The 25,584-nt window shown below is 40.0% G+C and overlaps 1 protein-coding gene across 3 annotated transcripts in view; it reads right to left on the bottom strand.

The window, feature by feature from the left end:
- LOC131573672 (thromboxane-A synthase-like) overlaps nt 1-25,584 on the bottom strand; it is a 236,823-nt gene that overhangs the window by 119,782 nt on the left and 91,457 nt on the right. For all 3 annotated transcript variants that reach the window (XM_058827853.1, XM_058827854.1, XM_058827855.1), the window contains exon 5: nt 5,926-6,022. In XM_058827853.1, the coding sequence (XP_058683836.1) occupies nt 5,926-6,022 (97 nt within the window). The remainder of the gene's footprint in view (nt 1-5,925; nt 6,023-25,584) is intronic.

Below are 25,584 nucleotides of genomic sequence, written 5' to 3'. Positions count from 1 at the left end.
TGGGACATGCTGGCTCCAGAGGTCTTATGCCAGTCCCCTTCCATGTCCTATATGAACCAAACAAAAAACAAACTGAAACAGGATGAGGGAGTGGAAAAATGAAAAAAGAAATATCTAAGCAGAATGAAGCAGTGAAAAAAATTTAAAGCAAATTCCTTCTCTCTGAAGCCACGAAACCCAGCATATAGTCAGAATTTAATATCACAATTAAACTATTTGCATACACCAGATCATCACTTGTCTACTAAGCCAACGCATTGAATGGTCATGTTAAAGCATGGAAAAATGAAGACATCATATTATATATATATATTTGTGTGTGTACATATAATTTGTCATGTTTTCTCATTTGTTTGAATCATTTTCCAAGTACTGACTTGCCTGCTGTCATACTGTGTCACTGGTGCTTCAAACCCTGCGCTCATGCAAAGGTAACCTTCCAGCGAAGTTCATTCATCATCTACCTACAAACTGAGTTCATTACACTTTACAACAACAATTTCTAAGTAAACAAAGAAATTCACATGAAAGGATGACGATGGCATTGACACAACCAGAAATAATCCTAGGAAGTTTAACTTGAAGAAAAGAAACATTTCTAAACCAAACAACCAAAGGGCACAGGGTCAAGGCAGCATGTTGTCTTTTGGCAACAGAATAGAACTTTTCTCTGCTTAACTATTTTTACATTACATGCTTCCAAATGAGTATGTTGGTGGGTTCATTTTTCAAAATAAAAACTGCATTTGTGGGAGAGACAGAAGAAACAGCCCAGCACATAAGCTGGGTAAGACTTCACATTTGGATACACAACCGAATGACCACTGTTTACTGAAAGTCAGCACATCAGTGGGGCTGATGCCTGTTCTCTAAAAGTCAAGGCAGAAAGCACAAAGAAAGATCTTGCACAGGACATGCAAGGGATCCTTTAACTGCAAAAGGTGAAGAATACAGATGCACCCCAGTCAGTTCCTGAGCTGATCTGTTTGAAGCCAGTTGTTACATCCCAGTCCTGCTCTGGAGACACATAATCATTATCAGTCAGTGTAGAATCATCTGAAGTTAATATGTTGATTTCTGCTGACTGAGGGCCTGAGCCAAAATTCACAGAATTACAGGATGGTTGAGTTTAGAAGGGACCTCCGGAGGGCATCTTGTATCAAATTTAGATAGATCTTTTGATACAGTAATACACAGTTTTCTTTGCCCTAGCAAGAGACCAGAAAGAACAGCCAATTCAGGGATATGCCAGGCATCCTAGACCACAACTGAACAAAATGCAGAAAATAGGTTCCTTCCTACTTGGTTGTTGCATTTTATTTGTTTAATGCTCTAGATAAGCCTGCAGCTTTATAGGTTTTCCAAAATAAAGATGATAATGATGAAACAGCTTAGTGTAACAGGCAAATTCTACATGTGAAAAGAATAATCAAATCTTATGTGGATCAACTCAAAAATGAAGAGATAGAATATACAAGCAAAAATAAAAGAAGCTCAAGCAGCTCACTTTTCCTTCAAAAGGATTTTGTACCACATTATATTCCTGGTACTTTTTTATTCTTATTTTTACCACTTCATTATTGTTTGCTGTGAATCCATTATTATTTGTACACTGTATCAGCAAAGCTTCTGATGAGAAAACGGTGATGTTTTCTTACAGCTACTGGAATTGGTGTTGATTTTTGAATTTAAAAACGTCGTTCTCCTCCAGCTGATTGGCAGGTCGATTTAAGGATTTGGTCTGAATCAACCACTAGTTTCCACCTGTGGTAGCCACATGAATCCTGGCAGAGCACTGAATCCAGCAGCCTGGCAAACCTTGACTAGCCAGTACTTACCTTTGCCTTAGGGCTCACTGGATCCACATTTCTAGGAAATATTTTTACAGACACCTTAATTATTTGAATTATGTACCAGGTAATGTTTTTCTTCACATTGTTCCATCTTAACATTCTGCTCCTACATTTTTAAAAGTACACTTTAATGATTCTCAAGTACTAATTGAAAAACTAATTTTCAATGCAGAAATTAAAAACAATCTGAAAACAGATTATGTATCATTATCCCATGTGGAAGAATGCAGCTAACATAATAATCCTATCTCACTTGCAACACAGTAATGAAGTTAAAAATGGTCTTAGTGCTCTTAAAAGGACAATTCTATTCAAGAGACAGCTTAACACAGTTGTGAGAAAAAGGTATCATTTACTCCAGCACAGTTCTTCCTAAATGCTGGCTGAGGTTTCCATGGTTAACCTGAATTAAAATTAATTCCATATTTTTTGGCAGAAGGTATATAAAGTAATTTTCATATTTTCTTCTTCAACTATAATTAAAAACATGAGAAAAAGGCTTCATGTGCCTCAAGTATGAAGGTATATTACAGCAGACATTTTTTTGTTTTGAATGTCTCTAACGCTTACATTAATTGAGACCAAATTAAATGGGAAAGCAGAGTGTCATTATTGCCTTCCTGTGATTATATAGTTAACAATACCTATACCCTGTGCCTACAAGGCAGTAACAGCCTGTGTGCAAGACTTGGTTGCTTGTTCTAAAGGGAAGTTAACCTTAATGCAGATTTGATCTGCAGTCATCATACACTTCTCTTTCAAGAATTATTAACCAGTAATTCAGAAACAAGAGATGATGGTGGGGGAATATAAAAAAACTTCTTACAGCAATGTTCAAAAGATAACCATAGTAAAGATGTGAAATATATATTATCAAAGGGAAACATAAAATGAAGAGTAGTTTTGCATGTGTTCACATGCAGGATCTACTTTGTCTATATAATGAGTGAGCAGACAGGTTCAATGCGTGAGAAGTGCACAAATGGTCTAGGTCTTTCAGGATGCAGAGACAGGACACAAGATGCTTCCAAAAGAATCCTCCCAGCAGATTAAAACCACTCTCATTCCATAGAGGGCTTCTGATGACTTCCCAGAAGGAAGCCCACAAGTTCACAATCCCAGATTAAGATCATCCTGCTAACGAACACTCAAAGGCATGACATCACATTACAGACAGCTTTAATAAAAGCTGTCAGAATTCACTGAATCATCATCTTACTGGCTTCTACCAATATATCCACTGTTTTCAGCCCTTCACAAGTTTGATTTCCCATTGTCTCTTAATCAAATATATATATATTTTACAATTAATTGAAAAAGTGGCAAAATAAACATGGTATAAACATGGTATATAAACTTTTTCTACACTTAGCTTTTCGAAGTAGTCCTGCACATCCTGAAGCTCAGTGACAATTTGTTAACATACAGTTGCTACAACTGCTACAGAGAGAATAATCTCACTTTGAGGCATTCTGGGTTAGAGAACTCACATTTCACTCTGTTGGATGAAGTACAAACCTTGATTTTGGAAATGCACATGGGGAGGTTGGAAAAGAAAAGCACAAGTGTGTGTTCCTGTGACCTGTTCAAACCCAATGGCCTCATATGTATTCCCATCCTCCAAGCCTAAAAGGTTGATACTTTTCAGCTAAAAAATATGGGTTGAAATAATAAGCATGTACCATGTCTGGACTGGAATGTATTAGCCTAGTTTTGTGAACAGCACTGACTCAAAAGTCAGTTCTATAACCACTCTTCACTGGGGAAGGAATGTGTAGAATAAAGCAGGGTGGTCTTTTTTGCATTTTGAATTCTCCACTAGCAAATAGAAACCTTCACTCGAAGTAGATGAGCTTGCTTTGACTTATTTTAAAATATACAAACAGAAGAAACCCTATTAAAAGTCTTAAAATGACATTTATTCAGTCAATGTGATAAGACAGAATTCTATTACTTGGAAAGTAAGCTTTTCTCACTCTCACCTTTCAGTCATTATTTGCATACAAGCCAAATCACATCCGAATAAATTCCACTGGCCTTCCTTACATACCATCCAGCATTATTTATATTCATGTAGGATTACTAGTGTACAGGATAATCAAATACTTTCCCAAGAGAGCTGACGCAAATTGAAGTGGAGACAGCTTCCAGTGTGAAACCTCCAGAGAAAAAATCACCAGGTCAGATATGGAAAGACCCAGAAACAGAAGGTTGCTATATTCAATAAGTGAAAAACAATGGCTTGGAAGAGGGAAGAACAAAGTGGAAAGTGAGAAATTATCAAAGATTGTGGGAATGTGAGAAGACCAGAGAAGAAGCAGATGAGGGCATATACAATGAATGAAGTTAATTTGATTTAGACTCATGGGCATTAAGCAAGGCAGAAATAGCAACACAGGCACAGGCAGGAAACTGCTAATTTTGCTAAAGGGAGGGCTAAGAGTTAAATTTTCTCATCTGTCATAGGTTTTCTGGTTAGTGGCAGGGATGTCACTCTGTCTGTGTCTCAGTTCCTCATCAATAAAGCAGGATGCTGTACAGAAAAGCCACAAATGATTCAGGGGACAGTGATAAGGGCAAGATGTGAACCTGCAGAGACAGCTCTACCTAACAGATCCCTAATGAAGAACAAGAAAAGGAGAGAGAAGGAGAAAGTGACTATAGTGACATAATCTACCTGAATTTTAGAGATTAACACAGATGTTACAGGCAGACCATGACATGGATATACAACCACAAGAAAGAGAGAGAAACCTCTGAATGCAAAAGGCCTGGAGAGGAACACAAATTTCACCAGCTGAGAAGTGTGACAATACAGAGAAAGATATAACCAAATGACCAAGCTGACTGAAGTTAAGCACAGAACAAATCTCTAAGGATCCCCTCAAAGGAAACTTTCCAATTTCAGGGAAGTGCTGCTTGATCACCAGCTACTGCTAGGTGTAGTGGGTAAAAATATAAAGAAGAAAAACATGGGAACGTTACAGACAGGAAGAAATAGGGTTCCTGCTTGGGGTGGAAGAAGGGAAGGGATGGAAAATTTCTTCAAGTACAGACAAAATGGGGGAAACCCCCTTGTCACATATAACAACTTCAGTCTAAGAAGTCTAAAAATAGATTCTTCCTTCCAAGTATGGGCAGAATGGGAGGCAGCTGGTACCAGTAGTTAGTAAGATACAGGCAGTGACAAGATGAAACTCATGTACCAAAAGAAACAAGCAAAGGAGACAAGCAGTCTGCAAACAGACTGACTGGGTGCAGAGAGGATCAGAGGGACAGAAGAGACAGACAGCTGATCAGAGAAAAAATGTTTCCCAAGGGCACAAACAACCCTCCTGAATACATGTGAGTTTGTTTGAGCAGGTTTGAGCATACAAAGGGCCCAGAGGGAATCAGAATGGATGGGACCGAGGCAGCACGCAGTGACGATATTTCCTTGTAAAATGCTGAGCAACTGATGGAACTCTGGCCATTCAACCACATTATTTGTTCTAACCACCTTCTGAAAATGAGCCTTCCAAGGTGAGTGTAACCAAGAGCACATGTATAAATCCTTTCTATCTCCAGCTTCCTTCTTTGCTATTCATTATTTTCAGGCGTGACTAATATACAATAGCTGTGGGAGGCATGTCCTTGTCCCAGGCAGACCGCTCCTGTCCTGTACAGCCTAAAAGCACAAAACAGACCATGTGTGGAAGAAAGCAAATAATACCATCTCCATGGTACAGATTGAGAACCGAGGAAGAGAGCTGGTAAGTGATTTTCCTGAGATCTCACAGGAAGTCAGTGGCAAAACTGGATATTGAAACCCCCTCTTCAACATCCATCTGGTGCTTCAGTCACAAGGACAGCGTGTCTCTTCTAAGGACATTCCCTTTCATCCTCAGAGTGCTCTGGTACCAAGAGTCTTTGACTCAATGTATATATTGAATGTATACAGGTTAAGGTCTTATTGAACCATGGTATAATTTTGCGTCTCTATTTCCAGCTTCCTTGTAACTACTTTTGGTCTGAGCTCAAACTAGCAGTGCTACCAACTCCATCCACAAAGCCAACTTTCATATGTACTTACAATTCTGTTGGTGAAGTTACTAAAATCTGTCACTAAGATTTGCTTGATCATCTCTGGTGAGGAGACCACCACAAACATCTGGCGACCAATATAATACCTAGAAAGAAATAAAGAATCATTTTAGCAGATGATGACCACAGAGAACTATCTCCTTCCCTAAAATATCTCTTTTTGCTTGAATATACTTGCAGTGAACCAATATCACAGAAAATTTATTCCCTTAGGTAAAGCGGTATCTTTTCCCAGCCCTCCCAACTGTTAAATTAAGATGCATGGCCCTGGAATTTAAAGTAAACAGTTTAAAATCTTCTACTGATTAATCAATACGTAGCCAACATTTTAACATAAAGGTTTACACACTCTATGCTCACTCTGAACTCTGAGCAAGTGATGTAGTACCGCTAAACTGAACTATAGCAGAATAAAACATTAGGAACCAACTGAAATAACCATGAAAGACCTACAAAATTGTATTTCCTGCCATCAGCCACATGAAATGTTGTTTCATGGCTAAGCCCAGCCTCTAATGAGTCTTTCAAGAAGTCCCCTCAGCATGACTGCAGTAAAGCACACTTCCACCACTTCTATTAGCACTGGAACTGAGTGCATCTCAGGCTCTGCATTGCCATGGACAAACCTTACATTACACTAATAGGGAGGGGAAAAAGGGTTTTACCAAGTATAAGGGAATTAGTAAAACTTCAGAAGAAGAATAGGTGATAGGGGTGTCTCTGCCTGTACACCTTTTATCTCCCTGCTCCCATTTTAAAATGACCTTGTGGAGCCAGGGTCTGCCCTTCTGGTTCTTAACACCATTGTGGATGCTGCAGAGGGACTGGGACCCATGCCAAGCCTACAACTTCTACAGGTGAAGAGCTCCCTTCTCCAGCACCATTTCCTGCAAGGCCTGAAGGCACTTGATGGTTGGCTGCTATGCTGGGGGAGGAAGAACCACGACCAGCAAGCAGAGGCTGCTTGCAGTCCCTACCTTTGTTGATCGCTGGACCAAAAAGTCCAGCTGTCTTTTCTCCACCAGGAGAGAGGAAGAGGTTGGAAGCAGGCACAGGAGGGCCAGCAGCTCACAGCAGAAGACAAGAGAAATACCACAGATGCTGCAATACCACAGTAATATCCACGCCTAATAATTTTGGTGCTGTAGCTCCGTATCGATATATTGCTTATCACCTGTCTACACTGCAGCAACCAAATAGACAAGCAAACCCTAGGCTGGATTAAATATAGTAACTAGGGGTTCCCATGGCAATGAAGCTGCAGCAGCCTGATTTCTTCAAGAGCAAACAAATCAGACAATTATCTTGATTCCAAAGTAAGATTTCACAGTCCAATTTGACCTCCCTACCACCAAAACTTGTAACAAACAAATGGCAGAGAAGAACAAGAACACAAGGTTCTTTGAGAAGGAAGACATCATCTTTTCTTCTCTCGTGGGTTTCCAGAGAGAACTTTTATTTCCCAACTGCAACCCACAGGCTCTACTGAAACATTAGATACGGCTGGTATGGTCTATCAAGGTAAACCTTTTTCACCCCTCCCAGTATGCTCAATCACAGCAAAAGTAGCTGTCTATAACGGCCAAACTTTTATTCAGAATCCTCATAGGTGCATAAAAAAGAGCTGATGCCTCAGATTAAAGAGGGTTTTGATCACAGACTTCAGCAGAACTTCAGCACAGAACTTTTGCATGTACTTTGTACAGTTTTCTGTCATCAGAGAGGCAACATAAGCTCTCAAGGCAAAGATGTGTTGCTCTGAACCTACTCAGAATGACCGGCCATGAATACTGACCCCTCATGCTCATACCTCGCTTTTCTTCCCTCCAAGTTTAGCAAGTTCCTTGTCACATTTATTGGTTGTCACTGATGGTCCTGCAACAAACAGCTTTTCACAGGGACCAACTTCCTGACACCAAATCTCAATCAGAAGCTGGTTATGTCTACTCAGTTTAACTCTGAGCAGCAAGGGGCACCACATGATACCTCAGGCAAAGCACGTGTGTGTAAGGGAGACACATTTCTAGTTTATTTCAAACCTGGGAAATTGCAAAGCTCCAGCTCCCATCCACTGGGATAACAGGATGATACCCACAGCAGGAGTCTTTAAGTCACAGTGCATTTTGTGCTTGAAAGCATTCAGGACTAAAAACTTGGGACAGGAGCATCTCCTACTCAAGCTGCTTTTATGAGAAAGTGACTCAGAAGCCAAGCTTATGCAAACAAATCTATTCATCATCCTCCAACTCAGACCCGTCACCTGAACTCCCAGCTCTCTTTCCACAGCTAAGCTCTTTCTTTGTCATTTACTCTTCTCTAACTTTCTAGCTATAGGCACCAGCTTCTCCTCTCTTTATGCAGTTAGAAATTAGGGCAGAGAAGGAGAAGAAGGGGGAAAAAAATCCCCTACAAATAATAAATTGAAGATGCTGGGGGGAAAAGAAAAACAAACAACTACTTAAATTGACTTTCATCCAAAATTCTGCCATTTTTTAAGCCATGACTGTTATAAAGCACACACATTTTTGGATCCCAAACAGTAAAATCTCTCCTTCTTCCTTTTTTCCATTCTCCTACTTTTTGTGTACAATCTTTCTAACCTTTTCTAGGACATAAAAAGATGAAGCTGTGTATGGACATACTTTGGAAGTTAAAATCCATAAGCCAAAAGCATGACTTCCATGGTCTTTCCCTGAAGTTAAGGAAAAAGGATAAGTAGAACTAAGCACAAAACAAGATCACCTGAGCTATTTCATTCAGCAAACACGTGTTTGGAACCGGAAAAGCTGCCAGAAAGATGCTTAACTGAGTTTTAATATATTTTAAATCCTTTGCAGAATCAAGGCCTCAGCCACAAAACAAGAGGCTATCTCACAACTAGGTGTTTTGGGTTTTTTTCACTTGTTTTGAAATAGCAAGTAAAAGATAAAATCCTCCTGAACAATAATCTATTCTTCCCAAGTAAATAACTTATTCACCCCTGCCATGTAACTTCATTTTGATTCTGTATTACTGGATGAGGATATCACTAGTCTTATGTAGACTTAGATTTATTATTGAACAAAACCTGATATTCTTGTCAGATTTTAATAAATAAGAGTTTGAGAAAAACAAAAGCCTCTGGGCAAGTACATTGCAAATGGATTCATGAATAATTTAGGGCTGCACTTTTTATTAACTTTTCCTAGGTTAATCTTTCCACAGGGCTCATTCACACACAGAAGCCCTACCTTTAGCTACTGTACTGTTACACTGCTTGACCCAACACTTTATAATATTTTCATCTAGGGCTTTCAGGGTGTAAAGCAAATACTTGGGAATACCTAGGCTGCTCCTGCAGAGAAGGAAGAATTCATGCACTGACACCCTTGGGGCGATGCACCTCTGTCCACATGGAAATCAGTTGTAACACTGCCACATCAGCAAAAATAAATTTCATGACCCACACATGGAGACACATTTTCCTGTGTAGATGAGGCATTAGTTAATCAAGTTATGCTGTTGGGGAAATTTCTATTATATTTCAGTTTAAACTGCAGCCCTCCAGAACAGTGAAAGAAGTTCCCATCTTGGACGAGTGGCTTTAGCTCCATTGGAAGGTGAGGTAGGAAAGGCCTGGTACCAGTACACCAACAGCACAAGTACAGTGTGAGCTACCTCCAGCAGATGGAAACGTGGATGAGAAGCCATTGTCCCAGCAGGCTGCTGGTGCACAAGCCAGCTGGCTTGTGCCACATCACCCCCTGGATGGCCAGGCAAAAGGGCTTTCACAAGCATTCAGAAGAGGGCATATTCCCAGAAGCTGTGAAAACAGCAGAGATTGCCAAAGGGCTCGCAGGTGAAGGAGGTGGTTCTGTCACAGGGTATTGAACCTGAAAATAGGCCAAACTTCATTAAAAGTGTTTCAATAACTGGAGAGGCTACAAACACCCACCACACCCAGCTTCAGCAGCTTTGTTCCTAAGAGCAGACAAACACCCCTCTTAAGGCAATTAATGAGAAAGACAGAGATTCTTGTGCTCAGGGTTCACCCAGGATGTTGCAGTCCTCTTTACAATGCCTTAGTCATTCGCTAAGCACATCTTTTCTTTTATCTGCAAGAATAAACAGCAATCCAGCAATGATATCTGCAGGCTTGCTCATGAACCACCGCCACTTTCTGCAGAGATGTGGCCTAGGTGTCTCAACCCCATATCTAGTGCCTGGCAAGTAGAAGTGGTGAGACAAAAGGCACACTGGATTGCACAGTCTCTCCTGAAACACTTCAGCCCATCATCTTCCTCCCCAATGTTTGACAGGGATCCCTCCAGAATGCAGATTTCTGTTATCAGACGACAAAGAGGATTAATCAGCTACTTTTAATTTGAAAAAACAATGTAGCATTAGCCTTTCCATGCTCCCAAGATCATCCTGGCCACTCTGCATGGACCATGGCCGTGCTCTCTGAACAAAGCTCAAAGCAACGTTGCTTTGTTACACAGGAAAAGGTGGAGAGCACATACAGTACCTTATGGCAAAGGGCCATATATTTTTGTGTAACATCCATGTGGGAAACACCTGCAACCCTTTCACCTTGTTTACAGTACTGCTGTCAATTCACAGAAGACTTTGATCTTCCTATCTATTATCAGCCCCATGTATTACAACCACATAAATCATAAAACATATATATGCTGTTAGGCAATAAGCAAGGCCTTGTTTTCTATGCTGTGGTCTGGTTAAGTACACAAGATCATCTGTAGAGCCATATGAAAACAGAATATTTTTTTATCGTTATTTTCTTCAGGGAAGAGCAAAGAACAATTTTTTTAAAAAGGCAGGAGGGAGAAGGAGAGGTGTTAAAAGAAACAGAGATATGGTGGGAAAAGGCTGATTTTAGGTGACTTTTCCTTAAAAGAAGTTCCTCAATCACTCTGCCTCTTGTTTAGAGACACCCTTTCATTGCAGGCAGAGAAAGGTAAAAACTAATAGCACTATGCTTGTTTAAAATAGGCCTGCAGCCCAGCCTTAATTACTTAATTATTTCAGAGGTCAGAAAATTGATTTGTCATAGCACTGTCCCCTTTCAGTGCTCGAAGGCAATTCAGATGTGGTAGGACTAAGCAATACATAATGAACAGCTGTAAAACCCCAAACACAGTCTGCACAGAAAGGGCTGGTTTGGGCTGAGAGGAAAGGAAAGCAGTGGGACAAATTTGTCAAGTACCATGAGTATTATTCATGTTATATTAGCAGCTAAAGGTGTCCAAGAGCCCCATATCCTAATTTGACAGGAGATATTCATACATAGAAATCTTATTCTAGGCCTGTAGAGGCTACAGCTTAAATAACCTGAAACAACATTAAGGAAAACAAATAATATCTCCCATTTTCCATCTGAGGGACTGGGGGACAGTCAAGTATGGAGGAGATGGGAATTGCCAGCAATCACCTTTTTTATTTTTTTTTTCTGTTCACACCCCGTGAGAACAGAGCTTCTCAGCTGCTACAAACACCTGGAAATTGCACTACAGCTTTCCTTGGGAATGTTGAGAACTAACTCCTGTGCCATTCGTTCTGCATCCTAGGCTGTGACTCTAGTTGGCAAAATGCTTCCCCAGACTTTTTATAAAGCACTCACAAATTGAGTATCTCCACATTAGAGAACTACAAAACATCCATTAACACATTAACATTAATTTAAGAGAAAAAAATCCAAACAAAACCACCCCAAAAACACAATACCCTATAACCAGGTGAAATTACTTCACATTAAAATGAAGCCCTGGTAATGCTGAGAAGTCTCAGGTACAGAGAAAAGTTTCAGAGCACAGCTCTGCCAACACACACACACTCACACACCTCATCTAGAGACTAATCCTGCTCATTGTGTAAATTCATGAAAAAAAGAGGCACGGCCATACTCATTTCTATTTAAGAATAAATTGTTCCCCATTTCATTTTTCAATGAATTACATTTATTTCATGTTGTGAAAGCTTTAAAATAAGCACATGGGACTATTAATTTAATTCCTGGGTGCATTAAAAATATCATGTAACCTAAAATGCTTGCTCACACACACTTCCTGTGCTGCTCTGTACAGTTATGCACCCAACTCTTTGTCCACACACTCGGGATTAAAAATGCTATCTTCTACATACCAAGAACCTCTGCGCTATCTCAAACTCACACCTTGCCAGGAGGCCTCTGCCTTCTGACATGCTTAAGGAAGTATCAAAAAAAGGGAAGAAAATTCTGGGATTATTTATCTTCTCCCCACCACTAAAAGCACAGCTATTTTTAAAGGAGCTCCTCCCTTGTCAGGTCCAGTAAGAGACTTGGGTATTAAAGTAATATATTTAACGCTGACGGTGAAGAGAAGGAGGGCTGATTGAGGCCATTACAATGTACAGAGTTGATGACTCTTTCAAGTAACTTATACCAGGGTGCAAATGAAATCTGTTTCTGAGCATCTCTAACCCCAGGGTTTAGCAACTTGAGGGTGTCACACACATTTACTAATCCCTTCCCCCTTCCAAGTGAGCAGTGCAGGAGACACAGCCTCTGCATGGCTGTGTTAATTCATTCATGAAATGAAGTAGATGACATTTACCCACATATAAGAAATGACAGAGATTAAATTAAGCTCACAAAGTGCCACGAAGAGGGAAAGAAAAAAACAACAAACCTCTGAATTATACAAGCATATTCGGCAATCTACATCCATTTGGTTTTTGGGGCAATCTGAGTCCAGACCTAAGTGTAAGTAGAAAAACGCAAACCCACGTTCAGTGGTTTGGGAGAGAAGCAGCAAAAGGGAAGGAGAGGGATAACAATTGTTTCTTTTCTCTGTTCAGGTGGGCTGCAGCAGAAGGCGGGTTCCAGGGCAGAGCAGAGCCACGGGGTCGTGGGCTGTGCTCCTCCACAGCCGGGGAGCTGCCACTTCCCAGCGCTGGCAGGGGTTATTTTTATCCTGCCAACTGGGCTAAGATGATTACCACTGCCGCCGCCGCTCCGCGTGCTCGCATCATACCGCTAGCGCTGATTAGCTACATCAGTATTCCACTTCATTAATGCCAAATGAAAGCTGTAAATAGGCTACTGCTTTTACAGGATGCTACTGGAAATGAGAAGTACTGTGATATTAATAAGAAACCAGTCACTCCTCCTGCGTGGGTGCGTGGTGCTATTGTGACTGGGTGACGCTGGAAGTCCTCATAGCTCTTCACCTCAGCAAGAGTGCCAGAACAATGTTTCTAAATCTTTTCCCATGGCGTTTCCCACCAAGTTGGGCTGTATTAGTCTGTGTTTTGTTACTCGTGTTTAGACTGTGGTATTTTCACCAGAGCTTGTTTTGTCTGCGCTCGCTAAAGCACGCTATGCCTGACTGACCTCATGTGATGGTGCAGCAGGCGTTTCCTGTGGCTTTCAGCATATTTCTGTGCCTGGCCTTTCTGGGGGTTTTCGAGATGCAGCGTGAGAACAGTCTCATCTTTTGCTCTTTGCACCTAATTCACTACTAAATTACTCCTTTGTCATACCCTGAGGGAAAAACCATCAGGTTACTTTTTCCAGAACACTGGATTATTATTTCTAGGGAAAGCTACCTCTGAAAGATAGCAAACTTTCTGTGTCTCCAAACTCTACTTGCTATTATGAACACAGTGCTCATTTGTATGGATTTGTATGAGCCTATTATTTATATTCAACAGTGCTACCTATTTCTACAGTGGAATGAAAAGAAAAAACTTACAAGATGGCGGGGGAGGGAAAGCAGACAATGTTACTTCATCTAAACAAGGGTAACCTTTTGTCCTTTTGGTTTTTTTTCCCCATGCAAGGAAGGGATAGGGATCTGCTGAATCCATATCCCGATTTCTAGTTAGGAGCTCTAAGCAGCTTCCTTTGACAGACAGGTAAGCAATTTCTGGGAAACAACAGGCAGCATTACCCTGGCAGGGCTAAAGCCATTTCATACAAGATAAATGGAGACAGAGCAGCACACTTGCAGAAGATGAGGGATACGACTGTGATGCTACATCGAATAATATGGCTGAGAGAACATGTGGAGGAGGGGAATGCAATGCAGGGCTGCTTTCTAGCAAGGTATGGGGGACCTATCTAAACACGAGCCCATGAAGCCAAGGAGGATCCTCAGTGTCCCAGAAAACAGGGAAGCATGTGTGTGTCACAGTGCAGAATCCAAGAAAAATTTGGGGACAGGAGACAAAAGGAGGAGAGCATATGTGCGACCATACGGAGAAAACAAAACAGGAAGATGGTCAAAGGATTTAAATATAATTTGTGATACTACGACATCACAAGATACAACAGATGATAAAGCAGGTTGACTACAAAAAAAACACAAGTGTAATAAAGTTTATAGTTACACACCCATCACTAAACTTCATATAAGCAAACATTCTAGGGCAACTAAAACAAAGCCTGTGTGATCTGACTGCTGTCTGTCATAAACCCTTTCTGACCATGATAAAATTGAGGTTTGTGTTATTTTTCCTCCCCGAGACCTGACATCAGGGTACACAGAAAAACCAACCATAACTGTCTTTCTGCAAGGTTCATCCCATGTATCCTTTACTTATCATGGCCAGAACTTAAGTGCAACTGGAGTTCTTCACTTCTCCAGTTTTGCTTAGCCATTTTAGCCCTGGAGAAAAGGCTTTCAGAACACACCAAGTATTCTTATCAGCTGAAAAGACATATCCTCATACATGTCTTCAAAAGCAGCATTCAGAACAGAGACATTCAAAATCAGTAGGCTATTTCTGTTTGTTTTAATTCTGCACTTTATCTTTCATTTCTTTATAGGAATGACAGCTCATCTACCTCCTGTAAATAGAATCAGCAGTGGTGGACAAAACAATATTTTATTTTTGAATGTATCTGAAATAAACATGTACATAATTTTCTTTCAGTCTACTCCTTCTTACTAGCATTTTGATCTTAAATCAATGAGAGTTACATTATATTGTACACCATCCCTCTTAATACCTTTGCTCTGCTTATGTTAATGCAGATGCATGCATTTCTGAAATAAAACTGTCTTGATATTAGAATATTTTAATTCTTCAATAATAGATAGGACTGAATAGACGGGGGGAGGGGGGGTTTGCATCATAAACATAGCATGATGGAGTGAGTAAGCCAAATTTAATTTCATGTAACTACACATGCAATAGGCTGTCTTGTAGAATAAGAAGCAACACTTTGACTTGGTCCTGGTTACTAGCCTGAAAATATCTGAAGTTTAAGCAAGTGAAAGAAGGGTTTCATAAGTGGGAAGCCACAAACAACTCATTCATTTGTTTTGTGTGCAATAAAGACACAGATCCCGGCCAACAATGGACAGCCTTACTCAGGGAAGGAAAGGCTTGTCAGACTGGCCACGAGGGGGACAGTCACTGGAACACATTTTTCTTGCACAATCTACCTAAAAAAACATGTCTTAACAAAGAAAAAAAAAGATAGTAACCACCTACTGAGCTCTTGGGAATGTACTTTTTTATGCTACAGCATACAAAATGCACACAGGAAAGATGAATTTTTTACCTGTAGCAGCATGTACTTTTTCTGTACATTCTTCAGACAAACACACACACAAACCCATTTATTTTGTTAAAGCATTATTAAATGTACACTAATAAAAGTAATTTCCCAATGCTTGATGCATTTATCATGAAACCACTAGCAGAATTCCTTACAATAAAAATGCTAGCAGTACACATGACCCACCTAAATTATCTAGGGAAATGGTTAATATCTGACCACGCAGAAACATTAGAAAGCAGAGCTTTGTTATAGGATAGAGGGAGAAAAACAGATGTATTTTCTTACAGAAAAATTGCAATGATAAAATTATTTTTAATAGTACAATGCTACAGCTCCAGGAAATTTTCCTGAATCAATTCAATCTGTGTCGTGCAGAACTTTAAAAACCCATTAAAAATAACCATGATAAATTTCCTAGCCTCTTTCAGTGCACCACACAGAAGACAAAGGAAACTGCAATTCAACAGAGATAGAAAAGAAAGAAGAGAACAGAAAAACCTGATAGCTTGTGTATCAGCAGAAACATCCTCACTAACAACAACGAGCAAATCTGTACCACAAAGGACAAGAAGAGCAGGAGTGATGTGTACAGCTGACAATGGTACTCCAAAGTAATGACTTCCAGGAAAATCTGCTGTTACAAATGGACAACACGCTTCTGAGAAGTAGTTGAGTCACAGCTTTCATAACATGGCAAATTATTTCAGCCTAAGAATGAATGCACCAAACCCCAGGGTGTATATGGCTCTGGTAAGGCAACTATGGGGATTACATCCTACAAACAGCTAATATGCTCATCTGGTTTAAATTATTAAACCTCACTGAAATCCATGCAGGTTCAGGGATTTTTTTACCATATTTAATGTGTAGTCATAAGATACAGATCATGTTTCAAACTGTAATACTAGTGAGAGCACTGCCTAGTTGACCTATTTTCCATTTACCAAGTTCTACATATTATCAGTTGTAACAAACACACTTCCTTTGCTGCTCCCTTCTTTGTGGTGGAAGAAGGGCATGACAAATGACATACACATCACTTTATCATGAAACAACACAAATCACTGGGGATGGAATAATACATGTGGCCCTCTCTTCCAAAGCCATATCCTTTCACCTTCATTGGCGAGTCTTGTTCACCCACCCCTTCTACTGACCCCCAGCTAGAGCACAGCAAATCACACTGACACTGCTCTGAACATGTGTGAGCTCCCTTCACAGCTGCCCCAGCTCCACATCTGGCTGCCTGGGGACATGAGTGAGATGTAGACTCAAGAATTTCTCCTCTCTGCCTCAGTCATAGCTGCTTGGCTGGACACCACAGGATTCCCATGGACCTGCTTCAATTCTGAGTCCTCGTTACCATTCTGCCTTGCTGTGCTACTCCCCAAACTCTCCGGATCCCTGGATTCTGCTAGAGCAGTCTCCTAGAGCCCTTGCCTCCAAACAGTTCAATGCAGCAGTACATGAAACACCAGCAGTCATGATTAAGACTTCTGAGAACACTTCTGAAAAAAAACATCATTTCTAAATGCTCAAAGTTTACTTAGAAAAGAGGGGATAAACAATAGATTTGAAGACAGACCAATGTAAACACCTCATATTCCTTCTAAATATAAATGAACTGGGCAAATTTCAAGCAACTTGATCCTCATGCAATGACAGAGGTATAGCAGAGACACAACCCCCTGAATCTATTCATAACCCCTATAAACAAAGCAAAAAAATAAATAAAAAATATACAAGCACAACTGTAGGATGAACCATCATTGAAGTAAATATATTGATCTATCAAAAATGATTGAAGACTGACAATAAAAGGGTTATAAATTCTTAGAAGAAAGAGAAAGTAAAAAACCACAAAACCAACCCACTGAAAAACTCCCACCTACATTCACAGGGAAAAATAGACTGGAACAATAAAACACAATGGCAGTGCCTGTACATCTTTGATAGCTGCCCCTCCCAAAAGCTGGAACAATCCTGCTATAAACCAAGCAAATGAAAATGTAAATGCATGAGCAATTGTCTGGGGGATTCAGATGCTTTGTGTCCTGTAGGCAAAGAAGGAAGGGGAAAAAGGTAGGAAGGCATGGGAAGGCACCACTTTTAATTTCTGCAATTATTGATTATGCTCTTCTCACCTGGAGCCTTTTAAATCCAGCAGAGACCTGGCAGTATATAGGCAATGATGCCTGCATGGCAGGGTCAGCACTGCCAGCAACACTCCCCATCCTCTGACCTCAGTATAATCCACTGCTTCCACTCCTCTGGCAGCAGGGACAGTCTGTGGATTTCAGAGGTGCCAGCCCCTGAAAGTACAAGTACAGCTGCCTGCAGAAATCCAATATCCAAAATGGTGAGCCCCAAAGAGGCAAAAGATTGGGAAATACACTGAATGCAATGCCCAGAGCAGTCCCGTGAGTAGTGTAAACACAGTGGTGTATCAAAGGGGTCTGCTCCAACGCTTACAAATTGTGTATTGTTTAAATATTTTGTTAAGGAAATGAACAGGATGAAAATTATGGCAGTTTCACAAACTTCTGTTCTTCACTACTGATGAAAATCCAATTGTATTAGTTACAGAACAAAAGCAAATAAAATGCCATTGAGACAGGAGAAAATATGTGTCTGTAGTAAGAGTAAGTTTAGGTAATTCAAATATTAATCTTCCCATTTTGTAATATACTTCTCTAATTCAAAAATAAAAATTTAAATTATTTTAATAGAATTTAATATTTAAAAACTAGTGTCTTTCCATGTGATGTTACATTACCATCTGACCTAGTTTAATATTTGCCTCTGTACTGTACTTGGAGACCTAGTTTCTCCTGCCCCAAACATAGCTTATTTCCTACTGGCCTAAATGGACAGCCAGTGCACATATAAAATTGTTAGGCTGCTTTGGTAACATTTTACTTCGGCCCTTCACACAGAGTATTTCATACAATGTTCCATACAATAAACGGTCCTGAAGAACCAAGATCCTCTCATAATATCACTTTGAAAGACACTGCTGCAATTCCCAGCGTCCTTGCCAAGATCTTTTTTCAATAAAATAGATTCCAGCATTGACAGAAAAGCCTGGATTATTGTTGAGTGATAAAATGTCTGCTGCTAGACCTTACAGAGTCAGAACATTGCTCCCAGCTCACTCCTTTTTCTGTAAACTACTTTAAGAGGTCTGGGTATGCCTTCAAATTTGCTGCACAAAACCTAATTTTATTCAGGAGGTACCATCATCCAAAAATTGAAGTTATATAACATGAGAGAGACCTAAACTTGGGTCAAGATCTTCAAATAGCAATAACTTTGTATCTGTAATGAAGCTACGCTGAAGTAAACAACAGCTTGAAGGTCCAGACCACTATTTTTAGGCTTGTTTGCATGGGGCAGAGAGGAGATTCTGGGACAAGACATGATTTGAATCTTAATAAGGTTAGACTAGAAAAAACTCCTGTGGGAGTATACCCCAATAATTACTGAAGGACACGGTCAGTCTTTTCCCTGATGCAGTGTCTGTCATTGCAGAGCTGCTGTGTCTCTGCATGGAAGGATTTTTGACATTACTGTAGCCTTTTAATTATACTTGTAGAATTTTATTGGTATGACTAAAATCCTCCTTCAAGACCAGCCTTCAGGTTTAGCCACCAAATTTACTGGAGGGAAAGAAAGATTCACAATCCCCAGGGTAATGGTGCCTCAGCTCATCCCATGTTCCCAAAGACAGGAAAAAAAAATGAACATAGTAACATGTGAAAACAACTTCTTCCTCTGCAGTGGGGTATACTTTTGCCTATTGCCTGATGAAGTCATACCCAGTTCACTTCCAGCAGAAGATCTGACATAAAGCAGAGTCTTCAGGGAAAGAAAAAAGGTAGTCAAACAGAGAAAAAGGGTAATTTTAGGATGGTGCCAAACCAACAAAGAAAAAGGAGATACTTTGTTCCCCTTTCTACTAATAAAATGTTGTAGACTAAAATTGATCCACAGACTAATAAGGTAGAGGGAAAAATTAAAACCTATATATGACAAAACAATAAAAAAGTAATGAAGAGATTTATGGAATTACATAAAAACCTTGGAATGATGTTAAAATTGTCAGGCCATGTTACTGTTTTCAACTCAACATGGATAACAAAAGCAGGGAGGAATAAAAATTAGAGCACGGAGGAAAGATAGCATAGAGCTAAAGAGGATGGAGAGAAGAGAAAGAAAAACACAGTGCAAATATTTAGTGGGGGAGGGAAGGAAGAATGAAAAAGCATAAACACAGAGCCTACAAGTCAAGGTCATGGATAGAAAAAAACCAAAACCGGAACAAACCCCACCAAACTGAACCATGACATTGAAGGCACCACTTTAACAATAACATTGAAGGCAGCACTTGACTGGAAACACCTCTGTAGATACCTTGCAAAGTGTAGTTGCCCTCACAAAGGAAAATACAACTGTTTTTAAGAAACTAATTAATAGACATCTCCAGTCCATTCCTGGCCAATGCTTTGGTGTCCGAAGGTGCAGAGGCCCCACGAGGTCTTGTCTAAAGGTTCCTCATCATGTGCAGAGAGGGTCTAACAAGCAACTGCATCCTGGTGGCTCCTACTGGTGAGAAAGGGACAGAGCCATGGATGCTCCAGCCCGTGCTAGGCTTGAAGACAACAGGCTGCTGATCTGCAGTTTCTTCTCTGGATCCTTCTCCAGACCCAGTGTGGGATTTGTGGAAAAGGAAAATCCCTTTTGCCCAGTGCTTCTCATAGCACAGTCACAAAACTGTCACAAGCTTCTTTTGAATTTCTTTGGACTATCAGAAAGAAGGGGAAACTGGCATTAGGGAGCCACCTGGAGAGGCAGGAATTTGACTCTCCTGTGGAGTAAGCAAGGCACGCAGGCAGAAGTTCCTGAACTGAGCATTAAAGTTGATCTGCTTCAAAGGCTGCCAAGAAAGGAGACACGCACACACACACACACACACACACACACACACATATTGAGAGGCATGATGCATTTTCCTCCCTCTGTGTAGAGTAAGGGGAAATTATTCAAGAAATGCATTAAAAAATTACCATGCTTGACACTGGGAACACCAGTTCATAATCAGATACATAGCGAATGAAGTCAGAGACCATTAATAGCTACTGAACATTGCATATTGCATGTATCTGCTTTAGGTTTGCATCAGTACTTCTGGAGTGCTGGAGGAAATTCTAATGAAAGCATTTAATATGCACAACAAAATCTACAACACTCCTGTTTTCCCATACTTACCAATCCAAAAGGAGGATTGGTATATTGAAATAATGCCTCAGGTTTTTCAGTCTTTTAAAAGCCCTCCACCTGCTTCTTTCTAAATGATGGAAAGGGGTAGGGGGGAAATTACAAGGTGGACTTGACAGCTTATTAAAAAGTTTAACAAATACAGGCTCCAATAGATAATGAAGACGGTAGAGCAATGTGATATTAAGTCTAAGGAACTAGTTTTTGTAACTCAGAATATTTCCTCCCCCTTCCTTGAATGAGGATGACACATTGTAGTATGCAGGTGTAATATGATAAGAAGCAATCTGTTCAGCAGTTTCACTCCCTTTAAAACTATCATTTTAACCATTAATTAGCTAGGAAGCAGGCAGCAGAGATCAAAGATCACCTGTGCTGTATATTAGCTGTAAAACACTCCTCAGACAGCATGTTTTCAAAAGAAACTTCAAATAATCCTAGGATGGAGCTCACAAGGACTATGCTTCAACAGTTAAATGCTGCACAGTACCAGTGTGAAAGGAACCAAAGAGAAACACTTCTGCAGGAGAAAATGGAGCTCAAACCTCCTCCTAGTCAAGGCTGCTGTATGCACACAGAGAAGCAGACCAAGATTTAATCAGGCTCCTCAGATGCTAAGATACGGTACAAGGGCCTGCTCGGGCTTCCACTGTCAATCTTAGGAGCTGTCACAGTTTTGGCCAACCTCACAGAGCTGTCCTGTGACTGGCCAAATCCTTCAGTGAGGCAAAACCAACCACGAGATATTCCTCTAAACAAAGAGTAATTTGCTGGAGCTACAATCACAGCAGTGTGCACACCCTGTGAGCACAGAAACAAGCATCAGGAACATGATGCAGACGACAGACAGTGCCCTTTGTTGCCTTGCTAGGAGCACATAAAATGCTCTCGGTCTCATACAGTTGGATTTCACACTCTCTTTCCAGAAGTGTAAAAGATTACATCACGTCTTTGACTAATATTGGCTTAAGCAGCTGCAGCAGAGTCATGAAGGGACTGGATGGAGGAAACAAATGGGAAAAAAGCACAACAGTGAGCAAATGCCTGCAGCTTAGCCACTCCAGGGCAACATCTGGAGCCTCAGAGAGGAGTGGGAGAGCTTTGCGCAGAGCAAAGATTACCACTTGCATGAAAGGTTTCCATCCAAATGGCTTTGCCTGCTCTCAGGGCTGGAATTGTAACATTTCTGTGGGCTTTTCAGTTCTGTCTGTGAATGCATAGAACACAAATATCCCTGGACCTTACTGGGACGGCCAGAAGCTATAGTAACAAATCAAGAATTATCACAGAGTACACAAGCTCAAGTTGCACAGTTCTCATGGGGGATCACAGTCCACACAGCAGATTTGTCTGTGGCTATGTGCTGCTCATCAATAAATACCTTTGACATTACTAGTACACTAGGTATCAATCTGCAATGTTCCAGAGACTAAGAACATTTGAAACATGCCAGAATTAAACCAGTCAACTAATTTACCATAAATTTTGCCAATAAACTGCAGCCCACAGATCTGTGCATGCAGAATGTAAAATACTCCAATAATGATGAGGCAGTCACAAAAACTATTCTACCTGTAACAGTGGCACAGATTCCAGCTCTCAGAACAGTGTGGTATGCCACCTTTTGGGTAAATCTTTAGGCATCATTCCCACAGAAGGCTATGTTTTAAAGACCGATTAACTCTAGAGACATGAGGAGAAATTGATGATGATAATACACCCAAAAGTAACTCACAAGACTTGTTCCAGCAGGTTGATTTAACCACTGGAGCTAACTATAACCAATACCTAATTATGGTCAAGTGTGGAGATTCAGATTGAGATGTAGCATTGTACCATGAATTCTGCCCTGGAGTTTCTGCCAGGAGTATCTTTGTGTTTCAGTTACATTTTAAAAGACAACTTTTAAAAAAACAGGTTACTATTGACAAATTCTCACAGTGATGATGATGATAATAATATATATATAGAAAAAAGGCATCTGAAAGTTTAACTTAAAAGCATTAAGATTGTTCTACTGTTCTGTCCATTTAAGCCATAATATTCTCAATTTCAGAGGGAATGGCTAACACATTTCACAGAAGAGCAACTAAATCGTCTACATGCAAAATGCTATCAAAAGAGAGGGTGGGGAGGGAGAAGAAATATTTTTCTCCCCATTAACTTCTTCCAGGAACAAGAGAACTAGGTGCTTATGTGTACCAACAACACTAAATATATTTTTAAGGCACATTTATTTTTTTATGGCCCTGATTCAGAGAGGTAGACAGACTTCTGGTTAACTTGAAGCCTGTTGAGTAATACCATTGACTTTAATGTGATTATTCATGTGCTCAAAGTTAGGGGTTCTGCTGTACTGTACAATTTGCAGGTAGTTAATGGAATAAAGAGATAACTCTAACCCACATCAGCAATTCTGGGGCTGGTCAACTATCTTATAGTTAAAGAGCCTTATCACAACACCTAAAGAAGAAAGCAGTGAGAAGAAAATAAATCTTGATGAAATATGAAAGATCCAACACTGGTCAAAAAACATGCTGCTTTTTAAGAAGACAAAAATCCAGGCAATTGAGGCTACCAAAATTCCCTATCCGGTTATATAGGTAACAGAGATTATGAGGAGCTATAAAACAACAACAGGAAGCTTGTTTTTCCCTATTGTTGTCCAGGTATGATTTCCTCTAGTTGAAATATAAAAAGTAAATTCTTCAAAATATCAAACTAAAAGAAGTACCATAAGAGAGGTAGTAAGTCCATTAGACCTCCCTACCATCAGTGCAAAAGAGGAAATCAAATAGGATAACATTTTGTCATAAAACTGAGTTATTCCTTTATATGAACCTTCAGAAACAAAGATAATACTTTTCCTGGAATTACTTTTTTCCACAGAAAGCAGAATAAGGCTAGAAATAGAGGAGTTAAAAAACTTTGTGAAATTAAAATAGCAATAAATTTTAGCATTGTTTCTTCAGTTAAATTCAGCCCATGATGAAGACATCAGCTGCTCCCTGCAGGAGATCCTGCCCTATCCACCTTAGCTTTGTCCCAAGGTATTTGATGGAGGCAAAAGGAAGGAAAAGACTTTGAGTAAAATTCCACATGCTCAAATCCCAGAAACACATGTCCCTCTTCCATCCACAAAAGTGGAATGCCCCAAGCCCTTACACTGACAACCTTCTACTACAGACATTTTCAGAGTTCCTCACTGCAGGTTAAAGTTGAGTGTTCAAGTCAAGGCAGAGTAAGAATAGGGTTTGACCTGCTGCAAATTATTTCAGATTAAAAACAACATGAAGAAACATTGTCACCCCACAAATTGCACTGCATTTTAATCCGTTCTCACTCTTTGATTATATACAGTGAGTTCTGTGTTATGATCTCTTACACTCTGCCCCACATCCAAATGCACTGCTACCATCACAAGCAGTTCCTTCATCCCAGAGCAATCAACTGCCCACTTGGGGCTGTGTCAGTGATTTTCTACAATCACTGGTAGCATGTTCTGGGCCAAGAATATACTAGTTATTTTGGCAGATTTCTTTTACTCCAAATCAGCCATACATGTTTACGGTTCTGTAAGGCCATAATGATGCAATTGCAGCAGAGCAGTCAAATGCATATTAGGTGCTCACAGAAAGCAAAACTAACTTGCGCTCACATTGTAGAAGTTGTTTTTTTCTGATTCCATAAAATATGTTGTCCCTATTTATTTCTCTCTGCTTTTATCACAGATTTCCAATCAGTAGCCATTAACTGACAATCGAAATGGAACAACTGGGTATGGCGGAGGTGAAAATAAAGTAACATAGCATTAATATTCATCAAAAGAATGAGTGGCATAAATCAATAATTTCCACAGCAAACAGGGCTACTCTCCTGCAGAAGTCTTATGTGACATAGGGAATATTCAAGACAAATTTTAATATGTATTAGTGCACTGTTTCCAAATAGAATTGTTTTCAACTTCATTCCTGTTATGAAGAAATAGCACACATATTTTATTTTTATAGAAGGTACTCCAAATTATAGCTAAATCAAAGATTTTCACTCTGTTGCAGGACCTCTTCAAAAGTCACATCAGTGGCTTAGATTACCCTGCTGAATAGAAATGCTCCATCTCTGCTTTTGCACCAAGCCAGAGCTGTTTGTTTTTGCCTTGGCCTCCATCTTCACCACCTCTGTATGAAAAAAAAACAGTTTTCACAGCACAAACTCACAAGTGATGACTATTTGCATTGTCTCTCTTTATAAAATATCAGTACCATCACCTCTCCTTTGGATTTGCACACGGGAGCAAAGGGAAAAAAAAGCTTTTGTGACCTACAAAAGCCGTACTTGAAATAATTCTCTCCGACTTGAGGCCTTTTGGAATGGAAGGGATATATTGTTTTGACTTGATTAAAGCTGAAAAGTTGATTTGACATCCTGTTGTCAAGGAAACCAATTCACACACAAAAGAAAACAGTTGTGATGGTATCATTCAGACTATTCAAGTGACCTTAGGAAGAAAAAAAGGCTTCAGTTCCAAAGATTTGTATTCAACTCACTTCACCACTGTAGAAATAAAGATCATTGCTCTTTATGCTTATTGGAAAGCAGTTTTCAATCTGGGAAAAGAAAAATGCCACATCTTCTTCCATGTGCCAGATCCAATACTTTGCTGGGAATATACACATAAACACACCTACCATTTATTTGCCTACTTCAAAGAACCACAGAAAGAATCACACTGAAGACATATAGGGAAGAAGAAGGAATTTCTTTAATTGACAGGACTGTGATAAATACCCCCTGACACATACCCCACCTATTGAACAGCAG

The sequence above is a fragment of the Poecile atricapillus genome, chromosome Z, assembly GCF_030490865.1.
Source record: "Poecile atricapillus isolate bPoeAtr1 chromosome Z, bPoeAtr1.hap1, whole genome shotgun sequence".
NCBI classification, from domain to species: Eukaryota; Metazoa; Chordata; class Aves; order Passeriformes; family Paridae; genus Poecile; species Poecile atricapillus.
Note: the sequence above shows the minus strand (reverse complement) of the source record. Positions and strands in the feature narration are given on the sequence as shown.